The sequence below is a fragment of the Spermophilus citellus genome, assembly GCF_964194105.1.
Source record: "Spermophilus citellus genome assembly, chromosome: 3".
Lineage (NCBI taxonomy): Eukaryota > Metazoa > Chordata > Mammalia > Rodentia > Sciuridae > Spermophilus > Spermophilus citellus.
This window is the reverse complement of record NC_138184.1, coordinates 158,762,353-158,774,530: the sequence shown is the minus strand read 5'-3', so window position 1 is coordinate 158,774,530 and position 12,178 is coordinate 158,762,353. Positions and strand designations below refer to the sequence as shown.

At 38.5% G+C, this 12,178-nt stretch overlaps 1 protein-coding gene across 4 annotated transcripts in view; it reads right to left on the bottom strand.

Moving 5' to 3' along the window:
* Positions 1-12,178, bottom strand: part of DOCK4 (dedicator of cytokinesis 4) — a 446,200-nt gene that overhangs the window by 255,499 nt on the left and 178,523 nt on the right. For all 4 annotated transcript variants that reach the window (XM_081285589.1, XM_081285590.1, XM_081285587.1 and 1 more), the window contains one exon: positions 126-209. Coding sequence is in view for 2 of the 4 variants with exons in the window: in XM_081285587.1 (XP_081141713.1) it covers positions 126-209 (84 nt within the window). In the remaining 2 variants the exon portion in view is untranslated. The remainder of the gene's footprint in view (positions 1-125; positions 210-12,178) is intronic.

The window sequence follows — 12,178 nt, the reverse complement described above, 5'->3', positions numbered from 1 at the left end:
TGTCTGTTAAGTACTGGAAAATTTCCAGAAATTAACAGAGGAAAAAACAAATTTGTAAACTTCATAGAACCCTAGGTTGAGGAGATCGCTCATGTGACCTCAAACAATCATCGTCAGCCACTCACCATCACACTTCTCCAGGATCTGAACTGTGTCCCCAATTTCCAATGACAGGCCATATGGGACAGTTCCTCGAAAACTGGCAATAACTGTAAGAGATGACATAGAATATATGAAGGCAATCATGTCACTTATAGCCAGTTATACTGCTTACAATTAAATGTTATTGACTAGAAAAAATGAATGTGAACAGGAAGTCACTTTAATAGCTAGAAGCTGCTGTCATTTTACTTTTATATAATTTTACAGAAAATCATTGCTTATATAGTTTGCCAACTTCTTAGTGAAATAAACATTATAAACATGCATTTCAAAGTAGAATTTACTATTAGTATACAAAACATCAAGTCTATTGCCCAATTACATATAAGCAAAGGTATTTCTTAAAGAGGTCTGTGCGGGCTTGTGTCTCTAGGGCACTGCTATATTCCCTGGTCAATCCAGGTACCTGACATTTTAGTTGAAAATACATGTTCAGTAATAAATAAATACATTTTTTTACTCATTATTAAGCTTGGTTTTCCTTTCTTCTATACTTTTTGAAGCAGATGTCCTTTCCCTAGACTATAAACCCTTCAAGAGACGGGACTGCATCTATTTGCTACCATATCCCCAAGGACCTTGTCAAGGTTGCGGCTTAAAAGCAGTCTTCCTGTGGTAGCAATCAATGGCGACATTTTATTTAATAATGACTGAGCCCTCCCCTAGGACTAAAGACACAGCCACCACAATTCCCACATGCCTTAGCTCTCATATCATTTGGAATGGGAGGTCACCATTAGTTATAGATTAATGGTTTAGATTGTTCTCAGGAAAAATATGCGGGGGGGGGGTGGATATGCATGGATTAGTCATCCCCAGACAACAACTTCAGGAATTATACAAAGAATGATGTTCAGTGATTCTCTCTTGGACAGTAAAAGCTCAAGTCATAAAGATGGATGGAGAAATAAAGAAAATATATCTCAGCACACAAATAGAGACAGGACATCTACTATGAAACACTATGGACACTGAAATCAACTTGTAATTCACAGCAGACAAAAAGGATTTTTTTTAAAAGACAAAAAAAATTTAAGTAATTTTTAGAATTTTGTTTTGGGTAGTGGGGTTTAGATAAAACCCCAGTCCTCAAAGCAAGTTTCTGTTACTGTTGGGAATGTATTTGAAAAGCCTGAAGGAACACCTGAATCTGTCAAAAATCAAAACATACCAATAAGTAATGGGCTTTTCGAGAAGTCTCAAGCCCTTTCATGATCTCAAAACAAAATTAACAGTGGAGATCAAAACACAGGACAGAAAAACGCAACCCAAAGTACCATAAGATGGATGAAAATAACCACGTAGGAACCAATTTAGAACATTTCAGACAAGCACTAATTTATGATGTCATTTTCTAACTATAACCATAAATACCACATTGCCTCATATCAGTGTGCAAGATGTTTGCTTGAAAAATAATCAAAAGAGTCTATGCATCTTGAACGATTACTCAATGTAACTTTCAGAAAACTTCTTATAAGAGAACACCAACTGGACAGTAGATTGATCAGTTTAAAAGACTTCAAAATAAACTTGTACCCAGAATTGTCTTTCTAAACTCAGAAACTTTCTATGTCTTTCTCAACCAGCTGGTTCAACATGGGGCAAGGTGAATGCTGCTCTGAGACATCTAGTGCATGGACTTCCCAACCTAGTTTTAAATGCAGCTCTTACCACACATAGAATCCCTTGTACACCCAAGGAATACCTCTCCTGCTGCTGGTTGCCCTGCCCCTCCCCTCTCACCACCTTGAACTTGTGAATTTCATTTCTTCACCTTCCCATCATGCCTCAACCTACTAGGTCCAGACTACATTATGTTATGAAACTGCTGTGAAGTATCCAGACCCCTCACAGTGGTCACATTCACATTGCCTTTCAGTGCACTGTGTTCCATAAGTCGTCTACTGCTTGTCCCACATCCTCTAGCCTTCTCTAGACCACCTTTCTTAGCCCACCTTTTAAATGCTGGTGTTATCCATGGTTCTATCCTCAAGGTGCTACAGTAGAAAGGATGGGATAGAGGAAAACAGCATTGAGAGCAGCATTATGACACGTGGGTTCAAGCCCCAATTTCACCTCTTATTAGCTATGTGACCTTGGTCAAGGTACCAACCTTTCCGAATCTCCATAGGGTTATTGGGAAAATTCAGGCAATAATGAAGGTACTGTTAAAAGGTAGTAGGGAATTACATAAGACATCTATCTGAAATAATTTACTATAATACCTTGTATAATTCAGTTTAAAAACACCTCAGTTGTTAATAGTTTTTCCCTTTATCCATATACATTCTCCCTAGATGGAAAGAGTTCCAAGACTTTCAACATTCTCTCGAGTTTGATATATTTCCAACTTTCTAGTCTGAGCTGTGCCCCAGGCTACTGACAAACTTCAATGAGTGCATCTCTATTCAGATGTTTAAATATCTAAACTTAAAACACAGTGTGCCTCCAACTGAATTCATTGTCTCCAATATTCCAGCAACCAAATCTGAGCTATTTCTCTCTCCAAGCATCCACTTTAAAATATTAATCTACTCAGCCATAAATGAGAATGACTTTATGACATTTGCCGGAAAATGGACAGACCTAGAAACTATCATGCCAAGTGAAATTAGCCAATACCCCCAAAATCAATATTCTCTCTGATATGTGGATGTTAACACACAACAAGGGCAGGGAGGGGAAGAATACAAGTCCAATGGATTAGACAAAGGGGAATGAAGGCAAGAGAGGGGTGGAGAATAGGAAAGACAGTGGAATGAATCAGACTTAACTTCCCTACATTCAGATGCCTTCAAACCAAAGTTATCTTCCACTGTTCTTTGTTCGGTTGAATGATGGCACCAACCACTGATTACAAATCAGAAACCCATGGGCCATCCACATACACCCTGATCCACATCCCCCACCCATTACCATGTCACAATGATCTTGTCTTCTAAATATCTCAGGAAATCACCTTTGTCAAATACTTTGTCTCTACTCCCACCCACACCCAGGCCTTGTTATCACCTCCTTCCTGGCCCTCTCCAGCAATCTCCTAATGAGTCTATGCCCACTTCCTCTCCAACTCATTTATCACACAAGATTCCAGAGGTATTTTTGAAAATGTACATTGGATGATGTCATCCTCCTCTTAAATTTATCAGAGCTCTAAGAATAATATAAAAATTACTACCTTAGCCTTGTAAGGCCCTGCCCTTCCCTTAGGTCTCATCCTGTACATCTCAACCCTGATTCTATAGTCCAGTCACAGTGACCTTCTGTAAATATCTTCTTGCTATATTCACTCTGAAAGGACTTTGTGCATGACACTCCTCTTACAAGGAATATTATTCCCTTACCTCCTTACCAATGAACCCACATTCATCCTTCAGATACCAGCTCAGTGATCTCTTTCTCAGGGAATCTTTCCTTGATGCACCCCAACTTACATGTACTCACAGCACCACATTCTATTTAATCATACCTTTTATCTGTGCAAATTTTGGAATGATGGCTTTTACAATAGACTGTCAGCTCCATGGATGAAGGATTGTGTTGACTTCAACTTGTAATTGTATACCCAGTTCAGCACAGAGTATGACACATGGTCTGAGCTCAGCAAATAATTGCCAAGTAAATGAAAGAGAGTATGACCATTACTTTTAAATATTTTCTCTGAAGCAGTCAAATTCCTATGTTACAGGGAACACTATTTTAAGAGGGTGCTTCAAATTCTGAGAACCAAACCATATTACCTATGAAAACTCATTCTGTCACAAGAGCTATTTAAAGGTAGAATGAGAGTTTTTCTCAGTTATAACCATGTATTAATTCATTTTTAATCCAAGCAGTCTAAAAGAGTGAATTATGATTTTATTCATCAGTTTTTATTATTTAATTACTATTAAAGATAAGCTAATAAGTTCTTTAACCTCATTAGCCTTCAGATGCTTCCTTTATAAAACAAAGGAGCAAGACCAAAGGCACTGAAAGACCCTTTCAACCACGACATTCTGAGTCTGGAAGAAGCCTTAAGATATATTTATGGCATAAGATGTATTTAAGAACTCTCTACTAACCCAGTCTATTTTGTCACTGTGATCAAATGGGCATCTGTTCCAATCTGCAATAGCCATCTGAGAAAGCCAAAGGAACAGACATCTCTCAGCATTTCATTGAAGAGCCTACCAAGTGCTATCCTTCTGCCTTTCCAGGTTCACTTCTGCCCTGCCCCTCTACACACTGCCCTATGTTCCAATTCTCATCAAGCTCTTACCTGGAGCCCCAGTGCCTTTATACATATTATTCCTTCTTGGGGGCTTGCCTTCCCCAACCTTTCTATACTAGGCACTGAAAAGTAGCCTCAATTTAAGGCTTAGCTCCAATGTTAGGCCTTTAGAAGATTTCCTGAAGGAAATCTTGGATCCCATGGAATCAACTACTCTTTCAGGTATGCTCCCAAGGCACACTGACCACACCTCAAGCGTGAATGTTTGAGTACACAAATGCAGTCAAGCGCCCACAAGGAAAGGAATAAACGGATGGATGACACCACAGAAAAATGGTACCCAAGTTTTAATAGATTCAGACAACCTCACAGACATCCGTCATAATATCTAAGTAGTAAATACTAAACCACAGATCATATTGGAGAACACTTTCAGGGTATAGTTCAAGGTATGACTTTGATTTTACTTCTGAAATGGCAAGCCACTCTGAGTCTTTGAGTTAGACAAGTAACTCCAGCTTTCTATGCACTAATGAATGCTACACCAGCAAAGATATTTAGGCTTGAGATTATAAAAGGGAAAACTGAAAGAAGAAAGAAGTTCAGGGCCAAAAAAGAATACGGATTTGAAAACATGGCTGGTTCATGTTTGTTACTGGTAGCATGTACTGTATCACAAACTAAACATAATTTAGTTTAGCAAAGACTCAAAGACAACATATGCCTTGATAGTCTCAATTGGCATTTCCATCAAATGCACTTAAAACATATGTTATTTTTAGATTTAATTTTGGAAACAACTTTCCAACCAAACCTCATTAACTTTTTCCAAATGTTTTTGTATAAAATGAAAGTCTATAGTTGAAAATTATTTTTTGCTGCCAGCTACTCTCCTCATACTTGTCTACACATTGCACACTTCCTAGGGCAGGTTTTTCCCCAATAATATTGGGGTTACTAAACTTAACTCATCGTGTTGGTCCCTTGATTTCACTTTTTTTGTTTAATTTCTTAAAAGTGGAACAGTTTCTTATAAATTGAACTTTACAGGCTACAAGAAAAGATCACAGAAAGTGAACCTTGTCAGAGCTGGAAATACAAAGACCCAGGAGTGTTGTTTTAGTCAAAAGGTCCCTGAGAGAACAATTTTAAACAACACATAAAAAACTACTGTGCGATGTTATAGTCATCTCTCCCCATTTACTACTATGTATAATTTATTTGGATTAATAAGTATAAACAGCTTATGTTCAAGTCCTTAAAAAGCCTATGCACAGAGAAAGCACTAAATTATAGCATAACCGTGCTGAAAAGGATGTCAGCACCAGCTGCCTACTCTCACAATGTCATTCTTTCAATAACGTTATCAGTTCAGTCCCTACTGACAGTTTATTAAAACTTTTTAAGTTTTAATACCTGTGAGAAACATTCTCAAATACAACTACTCAATATTTTCTATGAGGAGGGTACAAGGAAAGTGAAAGGCCGTTATGGAACAGGGGCTCATTTCTTAGTGTCAATGGTGTTGTTTGTTTATGTTAAGAACAGACACAAGTTTTCAAAGCCTTTGAACTTAATAGGAGGAATTTAATCACAGAGTTCCAAGACTTTTAAAAATTGAAAATTGAGAAAATTAAAGACTTTTCTAAAGTCAGTCATGTAGCTCTAAATTGCAGGCAATAACACATTCTTCATCATCAGTGTCAAAATAATATTTAGAATGATTTTCCTTGACACAATTCAATTCAAGCCCAGCAAATGCTGCCCTTGGCCTTTACAGGTTGACAATCTAAGATGAATGGAACAAAGAAGAGGAAAAAAAATAACGAAAAAAGCTTTGTCCCTGGTGGCCCAAAGTAAGGAAACTCATCTCACTATGACAGAATTTTGGCTTTATCTTTCTGGTAAGAGGATCTCCAACTCATGAACAAGTTGTGGCCTACAAGGTCACCTAGCAGTGCCGATACGACACAGGATGCGATGTTGCTATCCTCAAGTTCTGAGGTTACCCTACAGAACCCAACATAGAACTAAAGGAAACTACTGGTGTTTACAACAAAAACAAACTATGACTGCACCAGAAATTAGATATAAAACTTTACATCAGATAACTGTAAGAACTTTATAAACTCTTTAAGGCTGGTGTTCAAAATATAGTGCTGACATTGCAGACGACTCACATGAATTCTGAAGCACTTCAGAGGACACTTCAAAATGGTTCTTTTTCTACATCCATGTTTGTTTCACATGGTCCATTTGGCTCTTGACTGTCAGGACTAGAACTATGTTTAGGTTAATTTGCTCTTGTGGGATCACTTGGGGGACTCACAAAGGAAGAAAGAGGTAGAATTCCTGAAGAAACTGGATAAGAGCTGGAGGAAATAGAGAAAAGGGAAAGGGATTAAGAGCTAAATTCTTTCCTGAAGTGGTCAACTGTGAAGACAAGGGAAAGGGGCCAACTCTTCAGCTCATGCACAAAACCCCTGTAAAGAAAGGTAAAACATGTCGGGGAAGCCAAAGTGATGATCTATCACAGGCACTCCTGTTTTTTTTTTTATAGTTGCCTGGGCCAGGGCTTGAGGGAAGATAGGTTGGAACTCATCTGGAGATGTCTACTAGTAACATCACTTTGGAAATACAGGGTAGCACTTTCTCCCTTATCCTTTCCTATCTTTCTGCTTCAAAAGATGACGTTAGGTGCAAGGTCAATGCCAACCACTGGGGAATCCTAGCTGGCTAGTAGGATGACAGCATGACTGTGGATGGGGGCTGGTGGTCTGGAAAGAATGGGGAAAAAAATCAAAGGAAATGTGGGAAGAAGAGATGGAAGAATACTGATGCTTAAAATGAACCCCGGAGGGGAGCGAGGGACAGAGAAATGCAGCCTGTACTCCATCTTTTATTCTTCAAACCTGCCATGTATTTGGATCTGCAGTGGACTGTGTCCACACAGCTCATGCAACTTGCAGGCATGCCTGAGAGGCACGGATGTATGCACACTGACAAAGAGGAGTCCATTCTTATGCCACAGTTCCCATGGTTAGCCTTTGAGACATGAGACTCAACTCCTGGCTGGTCTTTGTGACCTTGAAAAATCAGAAGCAGATTGAGAGCTTGTGTGGAGGTTCCAGCAGGGGAGCGCAGCTACTGGTATACCCTTGACCAAAGAACGGTCCTCCTCTATCGGGGAAGGTCATCCTCTTTGACGGAGCAGTTTCAGGAGGGACGCACATAGAGCAGTGAGGGAAGAAGGGGATACCCGCCTAGTCAGCCAGATCAGCGGAATCAATCCTGGTGATCAATGATTTTGCAGCCAGATAGCCCTCATATCCCAGAAGCATACTGAAAAAACTTATGCTAATATGTTACAAGTATCACCTAAAGACCTATTGCTATCCTAGATAATTAACAGGTTTTAATACCATGGGTTGCAGAATCCCATCTTATTTGAACCACTGCCATTTGGACTCAAGGAAAAGCATGGCTTCGGTGCTGTGATGTACCACCCAGATGCCTCTCTAGAAATGCATGGCTTAACACCATTGGGAATGCTGAGTAGGCCATTCTCACTGCCATTCCTATTCTAGAAAGGCCTCAGCTGAAGAGTGCTGCTTTGTCCAAGGTCCAGACCCCTTTCCAAGACAGCTGCATCTAATGAAGATCAAACCCTCACTCTATAATTTGCTGCAACTCTGAAGAGTCCTTCTAATTTAGGTGACATGGGGATAGGACAACTTCTCACTTTGCCTACTCCTGTTTCCTTCCTCTCTCCCTTCCATGGACTGAGCCCCAAAAACACTTCCTGAAATACCCTACATCCTACTCTCCAGGTCAGGGTTTGCTTTCTAGGGGGTTCAACCTGATACAAGCTTTAAAGCTCTTCCAACTCAGAATTTACTTTTTTTTAATTTTCAAGTCATATTTTTTTTAAGAGAGAAGAAAAATGGAATTTGTCCTAAGGATTTGCTTTTTTTTTTTTTTCCTCTGATGGTACCAGGGATTGAACCCGGGGACACTTAATCGTGGAGCCACATCACCAGCTCTTTTTATTTTTTATTATGAAACAGGGTCCTACTAAGTTGCTTAGGGCCTTGCAAAGTTGCTGAGGCTGGCTTTGAACTTGAGATTCTCCTGCCTCTGCCTCCTGAGTCACTAGGATTACAGATGTGCATCAATGTGCCCAGCTAGGTTTTGCTAAATTCACTATGTGTTAGTTCCAATCTCCTATGATATATGCATTTCAGTTCCTATTTTAGAGACAGAGAAAAAAACAAAAACAACACAGAGTCAAATAAGGGAAATAATTGAACAATATCAGAAGGGAATTATACCAAATGAAGATCTCTTCCATGACATTGTCACTGTGGCAATAAATGAAGCAGTTTCATTCCCCCACAGTCATAATCACATTCTTCACCTTGGTTTTTGTGTCACAAATGCAAAGGCACTTTCCTAAGTGGCTATGAGAACTGAAGGTCAAAAAATAAAACTTTAATTATTCCATCTACCTATCAGTACTTTTAGAAACAACTTAAAATGACAGAAAAGGTTATAGTTTTGGCCAACTTCCAGCCACGTGGAGCATCTTGGAAGAGAAAGCTCAGACAATTATCTCAAAAGCATCCTAGCACACAGGAAAGGGGCACAGTGTTAAGCAGAGAGATGAAGCCCTAGCATTTAGCCCAACTATTTATGAACCCGGTGGTCCTTGGTTCCACCATTTGCTATTCCAGGATGCCACCAGCTGCCTGACCTAACTCCCAGAATGTCACGAGAATCAAATGAATGTACGAGGACATGATTTGTAAATCTATAAATGTAAGTAAATGTGGGATAATATTTTTTCATCTTTGCTAAATGAAAATTTGGAGGCTGGATCTGAATCTGCCATGTATTCAAAAGCCAAAATGAGGCCTCCAATTATAAAAGTACTTTAAAGACTTTCTCTCTTTTGTTATTATACCTTCCTGGAGATCATCATTAATGAGTTAAAGTTAAATTAAGGCTTAAGGTTCTCAAAAGAAAAAAAGCTGATATGATTGCTCTTTCTGATAAAAAAAAGAAAGAAAGAAAGAAAAAAAAAGTGGAGAACAAAAAAGCAAAAAGTGTTCAGTAATGATAAGTAATGAGTTTAGAAGGATTTTCCCAAAATGCTAGAGTAGAGATAGGAGGGGAAGAAATTCAGTTTTTCATATCACCTTTCTGAAAAAGTATGTTATTTATTTTAGGGACAACAGACAATACCAGGACAGAAAAGATCACAATACAGTTTTCATGTCACAAAGCAGGTTGAAGTTATAGAAAACATTATTTCCTTTCCCCAAAATCCAAGTGAAAACTTAATAATAAGCAAAATACCATTTCCCAATCAAATGTATCAAATCTACCACTGAATACTTGGTCATACACACACATTCCATCTAAGGAGATCATATTTTAGGTTCTTACTAAGCCAATTACCAATTTGGAATAAGCAGTAAACTAATTTTCAGCCACTGACAACTAGTCACAAAAAAATTCTCAAGGAAATTGGGGAGCCAGTCAACAGTTTAATGGAGACATAGAGGAACAAAATCCAAAAATTCTTCAAAATCCAGCTCCAATACACTCTTCTAATCTCATCTTTACCAACATTTTCATTGGTCAAATTGAAACTCTTCCATGTGTCTTTCTGCAAGTGATATAAAGGTTTCTCTTTCCTTTTAGGATTCAAGCCTCCTGCTGCCCCATAAAACAACTCAGTATCCTGCTTAGGGAAGGCTTACTCTGTCCCCCACTCCACCACACCTCTCCTAATTACATCCCTTAAGGTTTACTACACTTACCACCTCTGGTTTTGAACTCTTTATGTCCCAGCACCTAACACAGTGCATGATACCTAGTGAATATTTAGGAAAATCAGTGAAAGATACAATGAAATAAAATCACCACTGTGTGGTTTACTCATGTATTCAACTAGATTTCTGTATCTTCTGATTCCTACAAACTATAATTCAAAGTATACAAATAGGCTACTCTTCTGCTTCTTGGATTCTGTCACTTAATCATTCAATTTAGCACTTCCTTTGCATGCATTTACTAATTTTTATCCATTGAATCCTTTCTACTATCTGTTGAAATCTTGTTATTCAATGCATCTTCAGAGTAGAGACTAGTACTCTGGCAGAGATCCTAGAAATGAGGAACTACTAATTGTTCAGCAAATACCATTAAAATGAATCAGAAGACAGGGACCCAGCTCACATAAACACTGCCTTGAGATGGTATCATGCCCTTTCCCACCAAAAAGCATCCCCAAACCACATTTCCCACATGTGCTGAAATCCATGATTTCTAAATTTCATTACTGGTGTCACCAACGTTGAATCTCGATTAAGCTGGTATTTGTTGGGTTTCTCCATGGTAAAGTGACTAGTTATTCCTTTGTAATTAATTAAAAAGGGAGATACTCTGAGACTGTGAAAATATACTTAGCATACTTCATAGCATCCAGTGAGGATTTTTATAGGATCCTTACCTGTAATCTTAGCCATTTCTAACTTTGTTGTTTTTGCACAAAGCTCTTCAAACACAATTGCATCATTTCAATTGCATTCAAAACAATGGGGGTCCTTTGTTTTGGGTGGATCCTTTCTGAAGTAGGCATGATATACTGACTTAAGTCTGATTTCTTAAATATAAAGCATAAAATAATTAAAAATTAAAGCATAAAATATAAAGCAAGGTATTTTTGCAATAACCTACTCGATATATTATATAAAATTTCATGTTTCCAAAAAATTAAAAATTAATATTTTTTCCCAATATATTCTCTCTCTCTCTCTCTCTCTCTCTCTCTCTCTCTCTCTCTCTCTCTCTCTCTCTCTCTCTGTTGTTCCTGAGAATTAAATTGGGGGTGCTGTGCCACTGAACTACAAACACCACCCTTTCTATTTAATGTTTCATTTTAAGACAGTGTCTCACTAAGTGGCTGAGGTTGGCCTCTAACTAGAAATCCTTCTGCCTCAACCTCTTAAGTCACAAGACTACACGAATGCACCACCAGGCCTGTCCCCAGTTTTCTAACCCTTTAGATACTACTTCCTTAACTAATTAATCTGTATATGTGTCTTTGCAAGTTAGCTTTTTAAACTGCTTCAGTCAACAACATCAAGGAAAATTTATGGGTCTTGTCATTAACTACGGTTATGGTGTAGATATGAGGTGGTCCCCAAAAGCTCATGGGTGAGAGAATGAAAGAAAATTTAGAGGTGAAATGATTGGGTTACGAGAGCCTTAACCTAATCAGTGCACAAATTCTCTTACAGGGATTAACTGAGTGGTAATTGTAGGCAGGTAGGGTGTGGCTGGAAGCAAGTCTCTGGAAGTGTGCCTTTGGGGCTTATCCTTTATCCTTGTGGAGAGGAGCTAGCTCTCTGCTCCCTGATTGCTATGTACTGAGCTGCTTTCCTCCACCACATCTTTCTGCCATGGTGTTCTGCCTTATCTCAGGCCAAGAGCAACAAAGTCAGCCATCCATGGACTGAGACCTCTGAAATTGTGAGCAACAAGTGAACTTTTCTTCCTTTATCATTGTTCTTGTCAGGTCTTTCAGTCATAGCGATGAAGAAGTTGACTAAAACAACTATAATCACTTACAGGTTTGAATTAAACCTTTCTATCTTCACTACAATTCATGATTTATAAGGGAATCTTGGCACAGATATTCATTTCTTCTATTTCATGGCAGGCCTCTACCCTTCCAAATAATTCCAAACAATAGTACTTGATTTTAATGAAGATCTTACACCTTTCTGATGT